General features: G+C 33.6%; 1 protein-coding gene across 2 annotated transcripts; it reads left to right on the top strand.

Annotated features, from left to right (window-relative positions):
- The first annotated feature begins 14,904 nt into the window (after positions 1-14,904).
- On the top strand, positions 14,905-22,175 carry LOC133290620 (triacylglycerol lipase OBL1-like). Of its 2 annotated transcripts, none has more exons than XM_061488735.1 (5): positions 14,905-15,219; positions 15,688-15,881; positions 16,042-16,075; positions 20,994-21,604; positions 21,719-22,175. In XM_061488735.1, exons 1-5 carry the CDS (start codon positions 14,913-14,915, stop codon positions 21,995-21,997), a joined length of 1,425 nt encoding a protein of 474 aa, XP_061344719.1. In that variant the 5' UTR covers positions 14,905-14,912; the 3' UTR covers positions 21,998-22,175. The 2 variants fall into 2 exon arrangements, with proteins under 2 accessions (XP_061344719.1, XP_061344720.1); XM_061488736.1 differs by having other exon boundaries at positions 21,705-21,832.
- Positions 22,176-25,089: the final 2,914 nt, after the last annotated feature.

The following is a 25,089-nucleotide window of genomic DNA, read 5'->3' as shown; positions in this document are numbered from 1 at the left end:
TGAACAAGGTTCATTGAGAGTATCATTGTCCGTAACGGAATAATGGTTTAGCTTGACCGATATGCCATGAAGGAAACAAATGATGATAATCCAGTGATGGCCTAAGTGCCAGTATACATATATATGTATGTACACCTTGTGACGGCCTGAGCGCCTAATTATCCGTGTTGAGGTAAATTATTAAATTTTTTTGTAAAAGGACAATGAGGCCGAATGAAATCCCCGATGATGGGAAGTATCTGAAGAGATTGTATGATTAGAGAATAAGCTAATGTACAACCTGATGGGAAATCATGTGATTAGTGTATGAACTAAGTTACAATAAAGTGTGGAATTATGTGTTTAGCAAAAGAGCTAATGTGTAATGTCAAAACAAAAATGATAAGATTAGTTAATGAGTTGAGGTATAAGTGTTAGTGCAAGGATTGATATAATTTTCCAGTGCACGGATTGAGGTGAAATTAGTCTTTTGTGATAGGACGAATATGTTTAGAAGATCCCTGTGTGATGGGAAGTATATGTGAGATGTGTACAGAACTTTGAGAAAATTCTTGATTCACGGAATAGAGATTATGTTATGAACTATGCCAAGTGAATAGTCAAAGTAAAAGAGAAAACAATCTGTGAGAAGAATAAGCAAGGAAGAGATAATGGACTATGGATTTGAACAATAACATGACAGAAGGAACTATTGAGAGTTAAGAAATGTGTATGAAATTACGAAGAGAATGTGAATTATTATAATAGTGACTTACATGTAAACTATCAGTGAGAAGAATGAAATGAGAGAGTAAAATGAATTGACTTATATATATAACAGGTGTATATTATACCATTATTACTATGGTTATGGGGATAGCCCCATGTGAATATACCAAAGATATTTTGCTGTTATATACAGAGTGATACAGACACCAAATGGACTGGGTCCATGTGTGATCTGGAGTGTACGGAGTACCAGTTTTGCCGCCTGTGTACTGGGTACACGTTTGCTGTTGTATACAGATGTGATGTAAATATGAACTCCTCTATGCACTAGGTGCACGTTATGAGACTTGATATTACCATCTCTGTGCGGCCTATGTGCCCGGAGTGTGTAGCCATCTCCGTGCGGATTATGTTCCCGGAGACTATTATTATGTTATACGAGTAATATGAGATGATGAAGTATCCCGCAGTGATGAGACTGCTATTATAGTTGAATTGATCTACATAAGTGCACAAATAAGAAACGTTGGGAATACTAATAGAACACAGTCAGCAGGTGGCAGGTTATCATTACTGCATGGATTATATGGGTGGATTCTCTGATCGGTGGGTCATTACATCTGGGGCCCTGAGGACAGCAAGAGCTCGAGCGGTTAAAACCTGTGAATGTTGTTACCCACTGTATTGAGAGAGTTCTTCCATGTGATTAACGCAAAAATGAGGTCAGATATTTGTAAATGGACAATAGTATGTCAGAATTGGAGACAAGAGGTGAGGTATAGTGTGTAAATTTTTTTTTTGAAGTGTGATAGTGAAACACTATTGTGGGTGTAAAGTAAGTTTGATGAAATAATTTCGGCTCCAAGTGAGGTAGTAAATTTGTTGGAATTCTCGTCTTATGATGAAAGAGATAATAACGAGATTGATGTTGACAGATTGAGTGAGTGTCCTTCTAAGAAGGCTGGTGATGATCAAGAATTCAGGTTAAAACAGTGAATTATAAGCCCTTATAAAAGGTAAATTGTGATGGAATCAAGCACGAATGTGTAAATATAGTTGGAAACTGGAATTGTAATTGGTTACCTAAAATTTGATAACCTGACTTACGGGTGGAGTAGATTGAGGAGTGTTATATATAATCGCATATACCACGTATGGTGGAAAGTGTATGGAAAATGCACAATGCTGACGTTGTTTTGGTTAGGTACTAATAATATATGGTCGAGTGCTTGTGGTAACTTCGAATGTTCCGAGAGACTGATATACCAACCAGTGGTGAATTGTATAAGTGGTGGCAATGATGGATTTAGTTTTATGTGACTTGATAATCAAGTTTCAAAGATTCCTATAGGATGAGACTTGCATGTGAGAGACATGACATTTTTAGTGGTCCATCAGTTAGTAGTGAAATGGGTTTGGAAAATGATTCGTCCCAAGGTGTTTGGTGAAAGTTAGTGAAGCTGTGAGTTTATAGTATTTTAAAGTGGACATCCATGATAAAAATGTCGATAATGAAGAAGTGAGGGTATAAATGAATGAAAAATGATGTTGAATCTATAATATTGTTACAGGATGATGAGTAAAAATGGTTACTTGGTGAAAACCTTAGGCATAAGACCTTTGATACGAAAGTCATTAATGAGTGTTGTGTTTAGACTGTGAGAGGTCTAAGTATGGAGTTGAGCTGGTTAAGTTGGTAAAGTTGAGATGGTTAAGCTAATAAAGAGTTTAACAATGAGTGTAAATTATGAATATGAGTTTGTAGATGGAAAAAATTTCGTGAGTATTTGTGGTCGAAAGACCTTATAGGGCTAATCGAAAATATAAACTAGTATGGGTATTGCTAGTTTCGTATCACAGAGAGAAAGATATAGTTGTGAGTACCTAAAAAGAGGTGAAGGCACGTGACAAGGAAAAATAAAGTAAATGAGTATAGAATTTAATGTGAATCGGAATTGTAGGACACGACAAAGTGCCTTTGAAACTAGAAAGCATGTGGTTGGGTGAAAGCCAAGAAAACAACGAAATGATAAGAGTAGTGACAGTAATGGAAAGAAATGGTTGTTGGGGTATTGTCAAAACAGTGAGGACCGCAAAAAAAGTTAAGTACTAAAGAACGTGAGTTGGAAATACTCCAGGAATAACTAGTGAATGTGCATGAAAGCGATTAGATGCTTTTGAGAACGAACATGGGTCAGAAAGATGGATAAAGATGAGAATGAGGTAAATTGATACCGACAAATCCGTAATATTGTTATATTATTACCTACAAATCAGCGAAAGGGTAACGGGAGACCAGAGAAAGTGTAAAGTATTGTGAATTAAAAGGTCACAGAACCATGAGAGACAAGTGATTGTGAAGGATCAAAGGATAATAAGTATCATAAAAAGGAGATCATGCTTGTGATAAAAGTAATGTGGTAAAGGAACACACTTGAGGATGCTACTTGGGAGCGGGATGATGAGATTCTCCGACTGTGTCCTGAGTTAGCGGATGAGTATGATTTAATTTTGCGGACAAAATTCTAAAAAGTTGGGGTGAGTATAACACCTCACAATTTTAAATCAATTAATTAAAATATTAAATGAGCAATCAAGTGATGAATTAGTGAAAATCCTATAGATTAGGCCAAAATACAAAGAAATGGCAAAACGGTAATTAGCCAACACGCAACCCTAGGAAGATAAAAATTGAGTAGAAGGTCTCAGATGGTAAAAATAACCCTGGAAATGGGTTCAGAACGAAAAATTGAGTGGATAGGCAAGTTTCAGAAAAATCAGTGAATAGTGTTTTTCGCGGGTAAAAATACCGCGTTACGATTGCACCGTAAAACGTGCCAGTTGAATTTTGAGCTCTAGGTTTCAAATATGAGTTAAAAATGGTCTAATGAGTTAGGAAATATGATTTCTTATAATATTCGATGAAATTAAGACAGTTTGGGGAAGCGTGCCAATGGCGCGCATAATAGCTTAAAACAGTGTTTTCTCCGAACGAATGGAGGACTCTTAATTCATCTGATCAAGCCTAATTAAAGGGGAATAGTTAATGTTAAAAATTTGAGTTTCTAAATAGGTTGTGAATTTACGGACGTTTAGTGGAATCAGAGGAAAATTCGGATTAGTTTTAAATCGCGTGAAGTGGCGGTGGGACCCACCCCACTTAAGTGACTTAAGCCACATGTGCTTGGCACTATTCATGCATCACTTTCCTCCCTCTTCTTGCTCAAACCCGCAGCCACCATAGCCCTTCCCCTCCAAGATTTCATTTCACCATAACTTAGCCATTTCTTCACCAAATCCATTGATTCTTGTCTTGAAATTTGATGGAAATGGCCTTCTAAATCCATTGGTGGTACTCCCAAGCCTTGAAAGCCACTAGATTTTGAGAAAAACCCTCCCCAAAGCTGCGGCCCTTTCCTTTAGATTTGTGAAAATGGTGTTGATTGATGCTCCAATGGTGGAGTATGTTTAGGAGGAGCCTTGTGCCAAGCTTTTGGGTGAGTTTCCTTGTGTTCCAATGGTTTAATTTTGTGCTTGAATTTATGAACCCTAAAGAGGGCTTGTTGGATTGATGTGTTTAGAGAGCTCAATTGGAAAATGTTTGTACATGAATGTGTCTTAGAATGATGTGTAGTAGCCATAAATGCAATAAAAATTATTGATGAAAAATGTAAATTTTTAACTTAGAAAATTTTGAGGTTGTCATGACTTTGAGTTTTGAAAATGTGTTAGGATTGGATTGATGAGTTGTTGTATGATTGTATGTTGATATAATAGGATTGTATGAGGTGTGGAATGATTAAAGTTGTATGGAAATTCCTTGAATGCCATAGGGTAAAATTCGATTCTTTGAGGAAAGATTGAGGAATTGATGTTGAAAAATGATTTGGATGATGATTTGTGTAGTTATATGGTGCTTAGATGGGTTGTGTTGTGCTTGGAGAGTGTTTGAATCAATGGAAAAAAATGAATTGTGTTAGAGACCTAAATGAGCCCAGAATGAAATATTTCGCAAAACGATGCGTAAATGTCGGAAAACGGAAAAACGACGATTGAACTAGCCTCTAAACAACCTAAGGGAGTGTTATAAAATGAGAAAGAAAATTTAGAAAAATAAATCTCACATTTACACTACAATGGCCGAACCATCAAGGGAGGATGGGGAGGATTTTTGTGTTTTTGCATTTTGATACTATTTGACGAGTACTGATGGATGTACATTATTGTATAGGTTGCCGTACGTCGACCTGAATCCCGAATCTTGAATCAGTGAATTGCCCTTGGTCCGGGACCAAGTGGATTGAGGTAAGAAATTGGTTCATTGCATGTGTAATTATAAATTAACATGTATGGGTTGAACTGAGAGTGATTGGGAATGTCCTCTGTGTAGGCATTCCGCTGTGTACCGAGTTGAGGGATAAGCTGCTGCGGAGCTTGTGGAAACACGATTTAAGGTAACCTCTTGGTACTGGGGCTTGTTCCCCTTTTCTGTTCCACCTTGCCAGTTGATGGCAACGGTAGGAAGTGTGTATGAATAGTATAGAACACATGAGCATGCATGCATTATTGCTATGGGTACTGCAGTACCGAGTCTCTGGCCAGTAGACAGTTTTATTAGCCTTCGGGCATTTTCGGACTTCCGCTGGATAGGTCTCCAGGAGGGAGTTCCAGTTGACTGCGGTCATGGTGTGTGATCCGGGTAGGAGCACACTAGGAATGTCTTTGGCGTTTTGGTTGGTTTGGGCATCATGGTTGTGGTTTCTGTGAACACACCTTGGATGATACCCATAGGCTTATATATGCCGAGGGCGTACGTGGAATTGGGGTTACCATCCCGTATCGTCGTATTTTGTTTTCTTTATATTCCCCATTCTCTAAACCCCTTGCTATATCCCGTTTTCAAAGTTGTTGTTGTATTCTATTGATATGCATCGAAGTGAACCATTGGGTGGAGTTTTCTCCAGAACCTCTTGGTTACTGAGATATATTCGTATATCTCACCCCGTCTCGGGGCATTTATTTCAGGAGGTAGCAGTGGAGCAGGAGCCTCGGGCAAGAGGCCCGCAGAGTGAGCGATGGAGCGTTTCTTATTTTGCATTTTGTTGGCCGTGTGGCCTAGGCTAGACTTAGGGCATGAACATGTCATTTGTATTTATTAGTAGCTTCATTAGCATCTTGTTCATGCCATTTTGCCTAAGTCTAGTAGTGATGTATTTGGTTATGTTGTCTTTTAAATTAAGTTGAAATTTTAGAAGAATGTAATTTGAAGTTTTAGTTTCAAGTTGTAATTTGTAAAGCCATATTGTAATAGTATTGATGCATGTCTAATTATGATGGAAGGGCCTTAGGCCTATTTTAGGTTATGATAATATGTATGATGGAAATATGCATGAAAAAGGTGTTAGTGATTGCAACTACTTAAGAATGATTAATATGGACTCTATGTTTAATAACTATAAACTGGATTGGGTTGTAAGTGCCCCAAGGCGTTGTTGGTCCTTGTGTGTGCCACCCATTGGATTATTACTGTATTATCATGTGTTTATTAGGTACATTTGAGGTTTAAATGATCTTTTACAAATTTGGGATTATTGGAAAAACAAAGGAAACTCTGGCGAATTTTCTGTAGAATTGGCAGATTTTAGGCAAACTTCGGGAGAGTATATCTCCCTCCATAGAGGTCCCCTAGGGACGTGCCATACGCAATTTTGAAGGTTGAGATGTCCTCTACCTTGTGTCAAAATTTGAGGAAATTCTGGGTTGATATTCGGCCTGAAAAAAATAGAGAAACGCGGACTGCTCATGTGCCCCTGCACCTGAGGCAGATTCTAGACCGGATTTGGGAAATTAATTCCCGCTTCGTTTCTCAGTCAAATTGAGCGTGTGATATATCAAAATGAAGTTTGAGATGTCTAGTTTGTAGGATAAAAATTTGAGAGCAAATGGTTGAGTGGATTGAGTGCAGTAATTCGAGAAATGTGAGTGGTTTGGAGCTGTTTTTGGGGTTGTTTGGGCTAATTGCTTATCCAACTTCAAACGGCGATAACCGGAGCAAATGAGCTCCGAATTGAGCGTATGTTAGCTTGTTAAAAAGGGAATTAAGTAACACAAAGATATAATCTGAGAAGAAGGGTTGGTTACGATCGGTTTGGTCGCAGAAAAACTTAGAGTGAAACATGTTCGAATTGGTAAAAAAACGTAAAGTTGGAAATTGGCTAAGTGAGTTTATGGGAACTCCTTAGTAACTTATAATAAGTAACGTAAGTGATAAAAATAGTTTAAATAAGTCTTCCGCAAGAGTTTACGGTTACGGTCACAGCTTTTAATTATTACGCCTTTTTATGTTTTAAATGCTCGCGTAATAATCGGAAAAAAATTTATTCGCGTTTTTTAAATGAACTGCTGTGATTGTAACTGCGCTTAATATCATAATTAATGTTAACAATACCGGTACGTAACGGGCTGTTACAGACAGTCTCTGGAACCAGTTAGATGACGCCAAAGAAAATTAGGTCCAACAACTGCACTTTGTACTATGGGGATGTAGGACAACTACCCAGTCAGCTCTAGGCAGGGGATGACCTACATGGGGGGGTTAGTGGTGGCCTCCGCCCCCTCTAAAAAATTATATATATAAAATTTCTGCATATAAAAAAATCAATTCAATGGTAGGTCGCAACATCAGACTAGAAAGGTACACACAATATATAAACAATACTTGGTTAAGTGTATAACTTGTAATGGCAAGCTTTACGTTGTACAAAAGTAATAGCATTGTGAATGATTATATAATGATATGGCTATCAGTGAATGGAGATTTTCCAAGTTAAAGGAATATAAGGAGAGAAGTATTGAAGTGGAAATGAAGCTTCTGACCGGTACATGCAGAATGTAGATTTACTAGAAGTATTTTAAATCAAAAAATGGAATTAGGTAGTATTTACTAGAAGCTTTTTACCTATTTATGATCGGTATAATTAGAATTAGGTAGTTAAAATGGAAAAATATTTAAAAAAATGAACTAGACCTATAATTAGGTAGTTAAAATGGAAAAATGTTGTTTACCAAAAAAAATGGAAAAATGTTTTAAAAACTGAACTAGACCGGCTAGTTTTAGTGGTCGGATTGTGAATCGGTTATGTTTTAATTTGATTATTATTCAGTTTATCTGCGATTCAACAACAAATTTAATAGCTAATTGAATTCTGGTTTATTGTTGAAACATTGGCCAAAATGAATTGGAATGACGTCGATTATTGAATAGATGAGTAAATATAATTGGTTTTCCCCCGTCATAATAATTCTTGGGTCCGCCACTGGCTATAGGGGAGACCCTGTTCAAGTTCACCTACAAATATGAAGTAAAGATCCTAGTGGAAATATGGGAGCCATCCTGGACAAGGATGAAGGCCCTCAATGAAGAGGAAGAAAAGAATAGCGAAGCACTGGCCATAAAATTGGATCTATTGGATGAGAAAAGAGTCATAGCACACTACCAAGATCTTGCTACCCAACAACTGACCTTGGCTGGATACAATAAGAAAGTTCGAGCCAGATTATTCGAGAAAGGGATGCTTAGTGCTCAGAAGGGTGATAATTGAATTTTATTACACTTATTTGTTATTCTTAATTAATGGTTTTAGGATTCTTTAGTGTGTGAATAATGATCTTTTGGGCTAAATTAGACTTCGGGCTCTTAATTGGATTTAATTCGTTTTTATCATAAAATTCTAGATTTACAATGTTTCCATATTTTTAGCATAACTTTTGTTTTAGGTGTCCGATTAATCTCATTCTTTTCTCATTTTGTAGATTATTTAGAAAGCTACAAATGGTCTATACATGTCAAATGGTTTTGAAAGCTAAATTTGGTCAGGAAGACGATAAAAAACAGAGCCAAATTCAGACATGAAATTTTAGAATTTTCTTTGTAATTGGGCCTAACATTGTATTTGGCTCAAAGCCATTATTTCTTATTTGTTTCTTTTATTTTGGGTCAAATTTATGAAGCCATTAACCCAGTTTGAATAAGGGTTAAAAAGAGAGATTAGGAAATATTACACATTTTTGCGTTTTATTGTTTTGAGGATCAAATACTATTTTTTTTGTTTTCTCTCAACTATTCTTCATGTTCATCACTATTCTCTTTTTTTTTTCTACTTAGCCATGCTAGGCTAAGAATTCTTTAATCAACCCAAGGGTTGAGGATTCTGTGGTTGAATTCAGAGGACCTGCACCTTCTTTTAAGCTGAATTTGTTTCTCTTCCGAGATCTGTGATTGCATTCTACGGAATAGATTGCATGTTAGATCTAACTTTTAGGTTGATTAACCCAATGAACATAAGTCAAAATGGGTTGACACTGTGCGATTAAAAGAGTGAACACACCGTGTTTGATTAAACACTAGGTTATCGTCCAGGGAGGGTTTCTAAATGAATACAGAGATTTTGATTCGTTTAAGGCCAACCATGAATTTAGTAATTATTTGTCTAATGAAGGATGCTTTAGGATTCCCAATTCTGGTTTGGTAGTTTTTAAATTGATAATTTCGTTTTTACTTCTTATTTTATTTTTAATCGAATTAAAAACCCCTCGTTTGTTTTTCTATTTTACTTGAGCGATTTAGTCTCTCACGAATTCCTTAAGAGATGATTCTGGTTGTCCTCTTTACTACAAATTTTTTTAAACCTGGTTAATTTGAGTGAGTTCGATGGTTCACGTCAAATTTGATGCCCTTACCAAGGCCAAATACATTGTCGCACTTGAGTCTTTTAAGGAGGTTGTATGGATGTAGAACTTTTTACAAGAGCTTGGCCATAGTAAGAAGTATGTGCTAAGGTATAATAACCAAAGTACTATAATCATAGCGAAGAATTCAACGTTTCACGCACATATAAAGCATATAGATGTGTGGTATCATTAGACCTCAAATGTCATAGAAGAAAAACACTTGTAGCTCGACAAAGTCCATAACAATTTGAATTAGTCGGACATGATGACCAAGACCGTTCCAACAAGAAAATTTGAAGATTGTTATGAAGGTGTCAGGTTGACTACCTTTGCTAGCTAACTCGGATAGGGGGAGCTCGGATATCCTCCCTTTTAGGCGGGGGAAGATTTGTTGGGTTAGTGACAAATGATGGACCAAGCCCAAGTGATGTGTTGCCCTAATCTCTTGTATAAAAAAGATTTTTTACAAATGTTGTTGTTATGAAGAGAGAGAGAGAGAGAGAGAGAGAGAGAGAGAGAGAGAGAGAGAGAGAGAGATAGAGAGAGAGAGAGAGAGACAAAAAAGAAAGCGAAAGTCAGAGAAGAAACCCTCTAAAGAAGATATCCAGCGCCATCACTGAAGAAGAAAAGAAGACAATCTGCAGTGTAGGATCCTTATTCCGTATAAAAAGATTCGCTTTTGTGCGAGAGAAACATTATTTGTAAGTCATTCTTGGTCCATCCTCTGGTTTCTAAATCGGAGAGAATTCTACAATCTCATTATTTATCGGGGGAGTTTTTCGGGCTAGGTCCTGTGATTTTTACTTTTCACATTAAAGATGTTTTCCCCAATAAACGATTGGTGTGTTCTCTACTATTCTCTTGTTTCTATTTTAATTTTGTTTCCTTTATTTGCTAACGTTTCTGCAAGGCAAACTGAGAGAAAGTCGAGCTCCACGACTCAATAGTATCTCTCTTTTCTTGAGCACCTAAAAGATATCAATTTGAACATTTTGTAGCAACTCCAACTTCCGAGACAATTTGAACATGGATACAACTTCCTTAATTCAAATAACTGGTGACTCTAAGCATTTATACCATCAAAAGTAGTATTAGCATAAAAAAATATGGACCTCATAAGTCCTATAGTGATATCTTAAAGTATGATGTCCCAATTCCATATTATTCAGAAAAACACATAACAACTCATTAATGGTGTATGAGGTAGGACAACTCAAAAGTAAATGACAACTTTTTATGAGACTGCTTGGGAATAATAATTCTATCTTTGTTGAAGGCAGTCCAATCTTGGTCCTCTTCAAACTAGTTGCCATCAAGTTGTTGGCAGTGGAAGCAGAACCAAATGGTTCAATCTCCCATAGAGAAACCCTATTAAGGGTTGTGATTTTTAAGTCATCCTACATTACATACAAAGATGAGAAATAACTTATACCCAATATCAACTAAACTACTCTAAAAATAGTAGCTCATAACAAGTCATAATTAAAAGGTTAATAGGAAAAGAAGATATCAATAAAGAACAACCATAGTGCCTATTAAGAACAAATGCATTCAATATTTTGAATGAGCTGAAAACCTAATCCAAGTTATACTACAACTTATGCAATAATTTGAAAATAAAATATGTAAAAAATTATGTCACTAGCAGTATGGAAAGCTTTTTTAGATGGTGTACTGCTCAGTTCAATGGATATAGGGTTAGACCATACATGGTTGAGCTTGGTCCAATAACAATCAGGGTCTTTAATGGAATAGATGTTGTTGAAAGTTATCTTTACAGGATACTTCAGTGGGATGGAAAGTATGGTGCTAGATGATTTTGTTTAGATGGGAAAAATGTTGGGGGAAGGGGGGAGGGAGGAGTGGAGGATGCCTACAAGGCATTGTAACACTCAAGTCAATATGTGACAATGAGCTTTAGTAAAGATGGATCATATAATCATACATGGGTTTCAAGCCTCTGTTATATAGTAATTGGTTATCGTGCTTATGCAACCTTAGTATGACAACATTTAACTATATTGGTGGGCTGAAATAGCTTTTGCAGGCTATACCATTTGCAAGATGCTTATTTGTAGGTTATGCCTCTTAGGTGGAACCATGTGTCTGTCCCTTAACTGTTGATTATTAAGATAGCTGTAGAATTCTGAGTTGTTGTTATCATAGTTGCACACTTGCAGGATGACATCAATACGGGATAAACACTTTTTCTTAGTCTTTAAGTCTTGGTTATTGGGCCTCTTGAGCCATTTATGGGTTGGGCATTATATCTTGTGTGGTATAAGTCTAGGTCATGTAGTAACTTCAAGAATGTATTGAACTTATGACTTTTCCTTCTAGACATTACACTCACTTTAAACTAAATTTCGTTATTTGCTCAAGAATATTACGTTTCCGCATTACATCAGAAGAGGTCTGCTTTTACTATGATTTATTCACAACTAGTTTATCATTATATATAATAGAGGGTGTTGCTTTATAGGCTGAAAATGACCGATTACAAGATTGTTCCTTCTTTCATTAAATTATGTCGTGACCAGATGGTAGTAGCTCAGTTGGTAGCAAGGGAGATTAGTAAGTGAAAAAAAAGACCTCGGTTCAATCTCCACATGCCACCTTTGGGAGAGGTTTACATATATTCATCCTTAACCTGTCTCGCACTCTGGATTAGTTTTATAGCCAGCTCAAAGAGTCAAAGCTTGTAGGGATATTGGAAAAGTCAACTAGCCTCAAAGAGATAATTAGGATTTGATTAATTCTAAAAAAAAAACTTGTGCCCAATTAATTCAATAAGTGTACATCAATATATCTTTTTACATTGCTTTAATTTTCAGCGCATGACATGACATCTCATGCAAACTACAAAACATCATCAACAATTATGTAAATTATTTACTGATTACGTTTATTTTGAATTAAAAGTTAAGACTGAAAAGAGGTGAAGCCCTCCCTCAAGAGGTCAGGTGTAGTATAAATCAGCATGGTTTTTAGCCCATCTAGTATTATTCATTAAATGACGGATTTTTTTATTTATTATTTGAAAATAAATATGACTGATGTTAAATTCAAATCTGCCTATAATCGTAGATAGCAAGCAACCAAGTGGATCTAGACTGAATAGTAAATACATGAAATCCTAGAAAAAAGCCCATAGTACTTTTACCTGGGCTCTCTTCGAATGATAGAAAGGAAAAATATTACACATTGCGAGTCCAAAACTGTGAATATGGAGATTGGAGAGAGATTTGCATTTTTTTTACATAAGTTATGCAAACTAAATTAATTAATAATTAACGGGTTATTATTTGAAAAGAAAATAATGGTATAACACGAATTTATATATAAGGCAGTTTACATAAAATAATAATGTTTGATAAGAGAGGTTATATTTATAATATTTTTGTTTCCTTATAACCTCTTACATTAACATTTTTTATAATTAGATCGAAATCAAATTAACGGTTACAAAATAATATGAAGAGTTGTTAATTTAATTTCGATCTAATGATAATAAAAATATTTATAAATAATTAAAGAATTTTTTCTTAAATATAACTTTCTTCATGTTGAATTAGTTTAGTTCACACAATTTATATAACAAAGTCAAAGTAAAAATTTCTCTCCCCCACATGGGACAAGCACATTTCCAACTTCATCCTTCCTACCACTCTTCTTGCTCTTCTTATTTACCATGAGCATCTTTGTTTGGGCTTATAAAAAAAGCAACTTTTATCTCTTCTTTATTTTAGAAGTATTTTTTATAAAAGTTAAAGTTATTTATATTTTTATAAAAATATTTAATTTTTGAAAAAAATATTTGACTTTTGACTTCTGCTTTATTCATCCAAACGGGCCGTAATTTATAAGGGACTTCCTAGAAAGTGGCAAGTTTCACATAAGGGAAAATAACACAACACATCCACTCTGTAGATAATGTATAATTAATAACAGGGTTTTATAATTCTCATTTAACATGAGAATTACAATTTTCTTACACATCTTTTGATTTTCGTGCTAATATGGGTCTTACATATAATTTTTTCTAACACATGAATCCCACATGCTTTTTATCTCTACAACATGAGATTTCAATTCTCCTCTAAGAATTATAAAACCCTTAATAATAATAATGTATGATTAGACATACCTTGCAAGTAAGATATGTGATTACGCGCAAAGTCAGAAATTTAGAATTTTGAATCTTATACTTTTTTTTCCAATTCTTGAAGTAAAGTCACAAGAAATTTTTTTATAATCCCAACCTCTGACTCAATGTGAACATCTTGCGTACAAATTTTTTTATTTCCTAAATAAAAACTCACCTGACATTGCAAGTAAATGGGAACCTTGAACGGGAAGGAAGCAGGGTAGACACGCAACTTCATATTACTCACAAAATCAGATACAGATGGCAAATTAAAAACTTGCAAAAAAAACCAAGAAGCTAAAAACCAACATCTAGTTTTTGGAGAAAAGACTGGTCCTAACCACTGCCATAATGACTCAGCATCTAGTTTTGGACTGACGATAAAAACCACGTTATACACGACTATTAGACTGGTAAAAGTATGCACATTTCGTGTATCCTTTTTCCCATTATGTTCAACTTATTAATAAGGATTATATTTATTTCATTTTATATTAGGGAAGCATTTGATAGAGGATATTTTTTTTACAGGGGAAACATAATTAATGGAGAAATGATAGGAAAGTGAGTTTGATGGAATAGTTTAAAAAAAGATGTTTGGTTCACCGAAATATTACTAAAAAAATTTATGTAAATTTGTAAAGTCTATATTTAATTGAATGTAAAATATTGATGAAAAATTAGTTGAAGTGAGCAAAACACCCCCTATTATCAATATTTTTTAAACAAACCACTACTTAAAAATGAGAGTCCAACATCAATAACTTAGTTTCATTAAAGACTACTTCCCCATCTATTCTAAAATACCACATCCAAAGTGGTATTTGTGAATAGTTAGTTTGAGCAAAAAAAATAACACAAATCTAATTGCCTAGGCTTCCTATTTAGGTGATCTTTTCTTTTTTTTTTCAAAACTTGAACCAAACATGATCTTTTTCAATACCTACTCATATTTCTCTCCATCAAACTCAAATGAAAACCTATACCAAACATATTTTACAGAAACAATTTTTCTACACATAAAAAAAAAGTTTATCCCACCACTCTTTTTTTTCTCTCCTCATATCTATAAATCTCACTGATAATTTTATTTCTACTTAGATAACTATTTTCTTACAATATAAAAAAAGTATTTGCCAGTCAATAAACATGTATTGACCAGGTAAGACCCACAGAAAAGGACTATTATTGATAGCAGTACGTAGCTACCACGGATTATCAATTAAGGGCATACTTGCAATATAAGGTTCTGTCTGAGATGTTGAAACTATAATTTAAAGGTATCATCCTCTTGCTTTTTCCCTTTGCAAAGCCATTTCGTCAAGTTATGGCATGGGAAGAACCATTAGGTGGCAATTACTTGTTGCTGAAGCCAGAAGAAGCAAGTCTTGTGGATCTAGGGCGCCTCCTGTTTTTGTCTAACTTAAACAACAGAAGATTCATTCAGTGCCCAGAAGGACTCGAGAAAAGAGAATTTGGGCAAAGATGGCTCCTCTTCATCTCTGTTGTGGCGCAGATTGTCTTCCTTATCTCAAGAAACTCAATGAAAAGGGTAGGGGACATGTTGGAGTTGTGGCTCAATCGTCTATCAAGTAATGGAGGGTTAATTGGGCTCTTGCTGAACATTTTAAAAGGTTCATTCAATCATTTCTTTTGCCTTCTCTCTCTCTCTTTTAGTGATCCATATCATCACTATCATTTTGATAGTCTTTTCTTGTACGAAGTATCTATCAGAAAATAATATAAATCATTAAAAAGGTTATCATCCAACACTTTAAGATTTTGGGTTGAAGTGGTTCTTTACATAGTATCAGAGCTTGAGTGACTACAAAATCACAAGTTCGATCCTCACCGCTTCCACTTTAAAATGAAATTAAAATAAAAAGTACAAAAAGTAAACAAAAAATTGCTCTTGTGCAATATATACGCTTCTAGCCCAATAAACTTTGTCTGAGGGGGTGTGTTAGAGAATAATATAAATCAATAAAAAGACTCTCACCCAACACCTTAAAATTTTGAGTTGAAGTAGTTCTTTACGGTATGCACAAGTAAATTAATGATTTTATCGAGTTTGAGACTGGGATGTGGTGTATCCGGTGCAGGAAAGATGATAACTCCGAAAAGATCATCGGCGAAGTTCATGTCCGTGGTGGGCAACCTTGACACACGAGTTGATTTGGACAAGAGTATTAAACGGGAGGATGTCAAGTACAAAGGATTGCTGTCTATGATGTCTTCCAAATTATCGTACGAGAATGAAGAATTCATTGGTAATGCAGTCAGAAATCATTGGGACGTAAGTTCTATATATAATTATATATGTATTTTTTGCTTCCAATGGAATTATTAGATGAAAGATCTTATAGTATAATATGAGTACATAATAATATTTGTTATTTTGTTGAGTTTAATGATCGATTCGGTTTTTTTTTTTTGGTGTTATAATATGATTGCAGATGGATTTTTTGGGGTTACACAGCTTCTGGAATGGTAAGTAATGAAAAAGCATCCTTTGTCAGTTTTTCTTTTAGATTCGAAAATGTATAGATATGTCAATAATCTTTTCAGTATCACTAGAATATTATTTTGCTTAGTTGATTTTTCAGAAATTAAACTAGCATTATCAAAATGGCATCCATCACATGAAGAAAGAACAGGAAACACATGTGTTGCATAAATTACTATACATCGTGACATGTCAATTCCTGTGGATCTGGGTCCTATCTCATGTAAAATAAATATGAATGATTACGTGAAAAATCATAATCATATAAAGGTGGATCAATGGTAGTAAAAAAAGAAAAACCTCAAAAAAAATATATATATATATTGAAATATGTAGTTAAGAAATCAAAACCGTTGATTTATCTTTATATGGTTGTGATTTTTTCACATAACCATATGTCATATTTTTTTTTTCATATGAGAAGATCCATTTCCGGATAAGATCCTATAGTGGGATTAAGATTCTCTGTGTTCTTTCTTAAACTGCATAGGAATTTTTTATTTTTTTTTGGGTAGATAATTGCATAGGATCTTATCTCTTAAAATTGTTTATTTTTAATACTAAAATATTAAAGTACAATTAGGCTGAGAAATTGTTAATCATTTAACAACAAAGATGGTGTAGTTGTTTAAAACTCTAAAGGATCTGTAATACTATAATCACCTTAATTAAAAGTAAAGAAATACTTTTTAAGGTTTAAATTCTGCTAAATTGCTTATACTATTATATACTTGTATTATGGGACAATTCATAAGTAAAAAGATTTTATACAGAAATTAATTAATTATTTTTTTTTACAATCAAAGTTAAAATAAATTTGTAAAAAAAAAGGACGACAATCAAAATAATAAATATTTTTAAATAAATTATTTAAAGGAAGAGGTTATATTTACAATCATTTTTTTTCTTGCAACCACTTTTATAGTTGTTGAATCAAAATTAAATCAATGGCTCACACTCTATCACTTTATAACTATTGATTTGATTTTAATCCAATAACCATAAAAATTATTATAAGAGATTGTAAAGAAAAAATGCTTGTAAGTATAATTCACATCCCTCTTATTTAAATATTACGTTTCAGAAAAAAAAATTGCATGTTTGAGTCTATCACGTGTTACGTGGGTAGTTCTCTGCGGTAAGAAATAAAAGATTTTTTTATGTATCCAAAAAAAAAAAAAAAAACAGATTTTTTTGTGTTTCTCCTCTCCTTTTGTGCTAGTTTTTGAACCTACTTCTATGTGGTTAAAAAGCAAGCTCCTGCTTACCAAAAAAAAAAAAAAAGCAAGCTCCTAACCAACAAGCTACCCGTGAAACCAGCTAAAATAAAAGATTTTAAACCCACTGCATGCGGTGCGTGACAAACTTAACGTGCAAGAACGGACTCCACCCGTGGATCTTAAAATGACATTTTCACAAAATATTTTTAAAACGTTGCATTTGAATAATTTAAGGAGAATATATTTTGTATGTTACATGAGACAAAATTATTTCATAGACAAACAACAAATAAATAGGACCCACAAATTATTTTATTCACTCTTCTTCTTAGTGTATTTGTGTGTATTGCATAAAATATATGAGACAATTTTTTCTAATATATAATATGAGAAAAATAATTCTTAATAATTTAATTATAAAAATATGTCAGTTTTTTCTTTATCCCAATATTAAGTAAGGGTTATGTTTATCTCATTTTACATGAAATAAATAATTTTTCTACATCCACAAAAAAAGGTTAAGTTCCACTATTTTTTTTTTTTCTCTTTTCTCTTATCTATGGGTCTCACTTATAATTTATTTTTACAATATAAAATAACTTTTTTCCTACGAGATAAGAAAAGTATTTACCAATAACTATTAACTAATAGGAGAAAAATGACTCGGGAAGTGATTGCTTCGTGGAATCCGCATCCCAATCTTAAGTAATAGGAGAAAGTTGACTCGGGAAGTCATTGCTTCGTGGTATACCACTTCCATTGATTGGTCACATTTTGATTGTCACCAAACCTTTGATTTGATGGAAATGGTTCATATTCTCTGCACAGGCTCTTAAATGTGCATGTCTCATTTTACATGTTTTTTTTTTCTCCCACAATCATTCATTTTATTTTTCTTTTTTTGTCACATTTTTTCCATGACATTGTGTCTTTTTTCAAGTTTCGGACTATTTCTGTTTTTATTCTTTAAAGTAACTGTGAACAGTCATTACCCAAATTCAAAGTTCTTTTCACAATCTTGCTGAAAAAGCTAGGATTTTGCTAAAAAGTTGTGATTTCAAAGTCATTTTTGTGAATTATGATCACCAAAACTACAGTAAGAAAAATGCTGAACTTTAATTAGTTGCCCGGATTGATTCTTACCACGGTATTATATTTGCTAATAATTTAATAAAAGACTAAAGAGAGAAAAAAATCGGAAAGTTTCGTTAATAAATTGTGATCATATTACAATTTTTTTTTTATATTTTCATCCGAATGTAAAATGATAAAACAGCTTGCTTTTTATTTTATTTTTTAGATTTATATCACTCTGATCAGCTAAAACAAATTGGAAGCACCATTGACTTAGGTTTGTTAGGTTTTTTTTAATTAAAAAAATAGTTGTTTCACTCAACAGTTATTATTTTCTCACTATTTAATTTAATGTATTCTTTTATCATCATTGATTTATATTGTGATATTTGAGATTTTCTCACATGACTTTATACCATTCTCATATCAATATAAATTATTGCAAATAAATAATATATGTATTTACACATGATTTATGCACTATACTAATTCTTTTCATAAGAATAATATAAAGTTAAAGAAAAAATAATACTACAAAAGTATGTATGCTAAGTAGAAACTTGGGGACAAAATTAAGCAAATACAAGAAACATTAAGAGGTAGTTTTCTCCTGCCCTTTAACTCCCCTCCCTCTTGCTTAAAGGTTGTTCGACCTGATTGATTATACCTTTCAGTTCTTTCGGGTGCAACTTTCTTTTACATTTTTAAATTTAATTTTGACTCTTTGTTTTATGATACACTTCTGACACTGGCGAAATAGCTGTCAATTTTTTTTTTTATAACATAATAGCTGTCAATTATTTGAATTATAGGGATGAATGAATATTCCTATATAGTACGAATGAATATATATATATATATATATATATATATATATATATATATATCATTTAAAATAAGAACAGAGTTATATTTACAAAAATTTTGTTTACAAACTATACTATGTACTATGGGTAATATATATTACTTGAGTATATACTATTTATACTATATAGTGTAGTTTGTAATAGTTTATAAACAAAAAATTTGTAAATACAATTTATCCCTTAAAATAAAATTGTGTTTAGCAGGAAAAAAAAATTATAACAGAAGTAGATGATTTTTGTCTAGTGAATAGTCTCTTACCTTTTTTCTTTTTTTCGGAATGGCAACTCGCTTATACTTTCTTAAGATACCCATAACATATTTAGGTGGTGTTTGGTTAGATGATTTTTGTCTAGTGAATAGTCTCTTACCTTTTTTCTTTTTTTCGGAATGGCAACTCGCTTATACTTTCTTAAGATACCCCTAACATATTTAGGTGGTGTTTGGTTGGGAGCTTTTCAGCGGATATCTATCTTTCTGAGTATGACTTTTAGAAACACCATGTTTGTTTCAACGTTTTTCACCAAAAACCCATCTATCCAATTTGTCTGGATTTATAAGAAACATAGATATCCGCACTGTTTAGAAACCCAATTTGAAGGTGAAATTTTTCGGAAAACCGGTTATCTGACTTTTAATGCACTGTTGATTTCATGAAGCTACTTAATTTTCCCAGTAAAGTTTTTCCCCACCAAACAACTTTTTTTTACATTTTTTTACCTATCTCACTTTATCTATCTTTCCAATCATTTCTCTATCTATCTCATTTTCCTACTATTTCAAAAAAATTTCCTAAACCAAACGCCCCCTTAAAAACTTCTTTCATATACAGTAGTTGGAATATCACCAATTGGTTCCATATAGCCCTATATAGCCTTGGCAAAAATGAGCCAACCGATCCGGTTGGCTCGTAATCCGGCTAAAATGAGCCGGGTTAGGTTAGGAAAAATGAGTTAGTAACTCGTTTCAGCTCGAAAAAAACTGAACCAACCCACAAGTCAAACGGGTAATTGGCTCGCGGGTTATGTTTTTTTTTTAAATATAAAAATATAAAATTAATGAAGGTAAAGTGGAAAGCTAAAACCTAAAATTTCAATTTCAAAGACACAAACAAAAATACCCTGCAGCTGTCAATAAGTCCAAAACTGTGCATTAAGGACCTTTTTTATAGTATGTGTAACAGTGTGAATGTGATGCCAACTGCCAATAAGTTCAAGTCCAAATGCAAAATTTTCTATGGTTTATCTGTATAATGTCTTTGTATTGAATGAATTAATAATTTAGGGAAAAAAAATTAGAAGTTATAGCATCAATGGAATTTTATTTTATTTTTTCATTTTTTTGAGCCAACCCTAACCCAACTCGGGTCGGGTTGGGTTGAGTTTTCTGACTCGTTTATTTTTTGAGCCAACCCTAAATCGGCTCGGCTCGTTTTTTTCGAGTTGAACGCGGGTTGGGTCGGGTTGAGTCGGGTTGGCCCGTTTTGCCAACCCTAGCCCTATACATGTATGATATTTTATTTTATTTGATATCAATATACATGTCACATATTTTGTATATTAAGTGGAAAAACAAAGAAATTCATGCAAAAATAAGCTTCATAAGAAATATCATTTTACTATTGAACTTTTTATTTTATTTGTCCCCTGTATTGGGATAAGCGTTTTGTTAGAATCGTGTTTATCTTTTGCTTCAATGGAATTGGTAGCATTTTTTGACAGTCCAAATAATGGCATGCATGCAGATTACCAAGAACTCTGGTCCACACGAGCTATAATAGTACAAGATACCAAGTCTGAACCCAACTTGATTGTGGTTGCATTTAGGGGTACTGAGCCATTTGATGCGAACCAATGGATAACAGATGTGGATATCTCATGGTATGGCCTACCCAAAGTGGGTAAGATACATAGTGGGTTCATGAAAGCTTTAGGTCTGCAGAAGAACAATGGATGGCCCAAAGAGATAAAGCAAAGCACCCAACATCCTTATGCTTATTACACAATCAGAGAGAAACTGAAAGCAATGTTGGAGGCAAAAGAGGATGCAAAATTTATATTGACAGGGCACAGCTTAGGAGGAGCCTTGGCCATTCTGTTTGTTGCAGTGCTTGCATTGCATAAAGAGGAATGGTTGTTGGACAAGTTAGAAGGGGTTTATACATTTGGGCAGCCAAGAGTAGGAGATCAGCAGTTTGGGGAGTTCATGAAAGACAAGTTGAAAAAGTATGAAGTTAGATATATGAGGTATGTTTACTGCAATGACATGGTGCCTAGGATCCCTTATGTTGACAAAAACTACTTCTTTAAGCACTTTGGTTCTTGCCTCTACTTCAACAGTTTGTACTATGGGCAGGTATGAAATTTGAATAAGAAATATGATTTCGCTTTTCCAACTTAAATGTTCAAATGTTATGTGTTCCATTTTTCTCTATACAACTAAATAATTTTTTTAGTTATTGAATTACAGGTTCTAGGGGAGGAGCCAAACAAGAATTATTTCTCTTTGTTTTGGGTCATACCTAAGATCTTAAATGCAGTTTGGGAGCTTATTAGAGGTTTCCTTATTCCAATCTTTAGAGGTAAAGAATATAAAGAGAGTTGGTTCATGACGATGTGCAGGTTCGTTGGATTGGTAATTCCAGGACTATCAGCTCATCTTCCTCCAGATTATGTCAACCTTACCCAATTAGGATCGTTACCCGAAGTTCAGGAGCTTCAGAGTCCACAAGATTTCAAAGCCAACTAATGTGGACGCTTGCGCAACAACACTGTTCCTCCCTTTTCCCTTTTCTTTTTTTAGGTTGAAATGTTCATTTGGTTGACCTTTTTGGTTTAGTTCGGTGTATTATTGATTTAGAACTCAAGATATCCCACTACAAATAACCAATGGCATACATTTGATATCACATGTTCATTGTACTGTTTCCTAGGGAAAGTATTGAAGGAGTTTACATGAATAATAAAAACATTTTTTAAATAGTTATTTTTGTTAATTAATAGTTTTGTAATTTTCAAAATAAAAATACTCAGCAAAAAATAAGAAATGTCATATGTCCAACGTAGAAAAAAAACCACGGTTTCTAAAAATAATTCTCAATTACAAGTAGAACCTATTTTATTATTTGACATCTATTTAGTTGAACTTTAAATCATAAATTTGATTATGTTAATTATTATTAGATAATTGTTCTTCTATATTGTCTACTTCGATAATAGTTATTGTATTCAACACAACTTAACTCTAAACTCCAAAGTACAAGTCTCCAATTATTTAGAGGTGGCTGCAGTAGTCTTTTCCTTGAAGATTTGGTGATATTGCTTATATGGAGAGACTTGTGAGGTTTAAATACATTTTCGAGCAAAGAAATCTTAACTTAAGGTAATCGGTGGATAGATCTATTAAAGGAATGCAATTGCACTATCCTATACCATTATGGGAAGGCTAATGTGGTAAAAAATTCTTTGAGTAGAAAATCTTTGGGTAGTCTAACTCATATAGTTAAAGTAGGAAGGATTCACGGGTTAGAAGGGCAATCAGTGAAATTTGAGATTGGGGAGTCAAACTCGTTTGTTGCTCATGTTTGAATCCAATCTTCCTTAGTGGATGTGATTAAGAAATCTCAGGGAGAAGACTTATCTTTGTGCAAGAGCATAACACAAATGAAGGATGAGGAAGCATCATAATTTTTTATTAGGTCAGAAGGGGTTGAAGTTCAGTGATAGGTTGTGTGTTCCTGGCATTAGGGAACTGCAAGAGAACTCTTCTTGAAGAATCTGATCATTTTGCTTACACAATTCATCCTAGTGCAACCAAAATGTATCTAGACTTGAAACAATTGTATTAATGGAGTGGAATGAAGAAAGGTGTGATAGACTTTGTTTTCCGATGTTTAGTATGTCGATAAATGAAGGCTGAAAATCAGAGACCAGCAAGATTATTTTAATAGATTGAGATTCTAAAATAAAAGTGAGAAATGATCACTATGAATTTTTTCACTAGATTATCTCGTTCACCAAAATGTTATGACTCCATTTGAATGATAGTTGATAGGTTAACTAAATTTGCACATTTTCTTCTCGTCAAAATCACATTTGGAATAACTTGAAATGCCTAATTATACATAGACAAGATTGTTAGATTACATGGTGTTCCTATTTTCATAATTTTTTATCTTGGTCTCCAATTCACTTCACAATCTTGGAGAGCACTTCAACAAGCTTTGGGAACATGATTGAATCTTAGCAAAACCTGAAAAGAAAAGATAGCTAAACAATCACACAAGAGAGGGGTTGAATTGTGTGTTACTTCTAATTCAAGAAATAATTCAAAATTCAATCATTTTTCATACAACTTCAACCAATCCAAAATTTACTGATCATAAACTTTTTTCCCAATACTAAACAAAATTAAAACAATTCTAATATCATCAATTCAGAGGCAATTGCAGCGGATTCAAAATTGAAAGAAAAAATATATGAAAATCAATGTTTATGTCAACCCTTTTCAAGAAATCATGCAAGAACAAATTAGAACAAAAAAGTAATGATCCCCAACCCTTATACAGATTCTATATAACACATACAAAGAATAAAAAACGAAATCAATTGATAGAAATCAAAAGATATAGGGTTTAGGAAGAATCACACAGCGATATATCCGGGTTTACTCTCTAACCACTTGAGAGCTATATCCATACTTAGGGATGTGCATGGAGCGGTTCGGTTCGGGTTTTTTCAAAAATCAAACCGAACTGGTGTTAAATGGTTTGGTTTTCAAACCGAACCAGTTTTATATTTTAAAAACCGATTTTAATTTTTTCAAACCGGTTCCAAAACCAATTTATGGATTATAACCGGTTTTGATTGAAAATCGATTTTATAACAAATTTAAAACTGGTTTTTGTTGAGTTGTGTTATCTTTTAAAAATAAAATAAAAACCACAGCTTTGAATTTATCCTTGCGGGCATCATACCAGTCGTCCACAATGGGGATCCACAAAATCTTGAAATCTTTTTTCTTTAAACCTTTCACTTCTTTTGGTTCTTCTTGCAATCTGTCATAGATTGAATTTAAAAGCAAAATCTCATCGTCAATGCCGTCCAGGCTCGAAATAAATACTAACACATGTTTCTGCCTGAACACTTCAATACCCTGTTTGGCTATTTGAGACAAAATTTAAAAAAATAAAATTAAAAGTCATTGAACTCTTTCTAATTTGGAGATACCAAATATGAGACAAGTTGATGCATTAAGCAAAACTTACCGTTTTAACTTGGTTGGTGCCTTCATATATTCGGGGATTCTGAGTTCCATTTTGATAGATCAGAGCCTTTAAACAATCTACAATATCTTTAGGCTTGTCAAAGATTTTCATGCGGATCTTGTAATCATTTACACAACCTGCACCACGTAGAGATTGTTGAATAAATAAACTTGATTTAGTTTTTGGTCTATTGGGCTTAAGTATACATTTAGTCCAACATCTAGAATTATACTTTAGGAGTTAGTTTAGTTCAAGATCTAGAAATTTTATTCTAGTCAATTCTATAAAAGTTCTAGAGGGTAGTTGCACCTACCACAATTAATATTTGTATTAGGCTAGTATAGAAAAATCTAGAATTATTTGGAGCCATTGTTTTGTGGAGGTGCCACTAGTATAAATAGGGGTCATCTCCATTATTTTGTATTAAGCCAAAAAAAAAAGAGTTGTGTAGTAATAAAAGTGTTCTCTTCCTCCATATCTTTCTATATAACCTTTACTTTTCTCAAATATTCTCCTCCCAACAGAGATAAGCTCTTAGTATAGAATTTGCGTTCCAAACTTCAAAGAATTGATG

This window comes from Gastrolobium bilobum, unplaced genomic scaffold (genome assembly GCF_033153095.1).
Source record: "Gastrolobium bilobum isolate Gb01-03AN ecotype WA unplaced genomic scaffold, APGP_CSIRO_Gbil_v1 utg36469, whole genome shotgun sequence".
Lineage (NCBI taxonomy): Eukaryota > Viridiplantae > Streptophyta > Magnoliopsida > Fabales > Fabaceae > Gastrolobium > Gastrolobium bilobum.
This window is presented reverse-complemented; position numbering and strand designations above follow the sequence as displayed.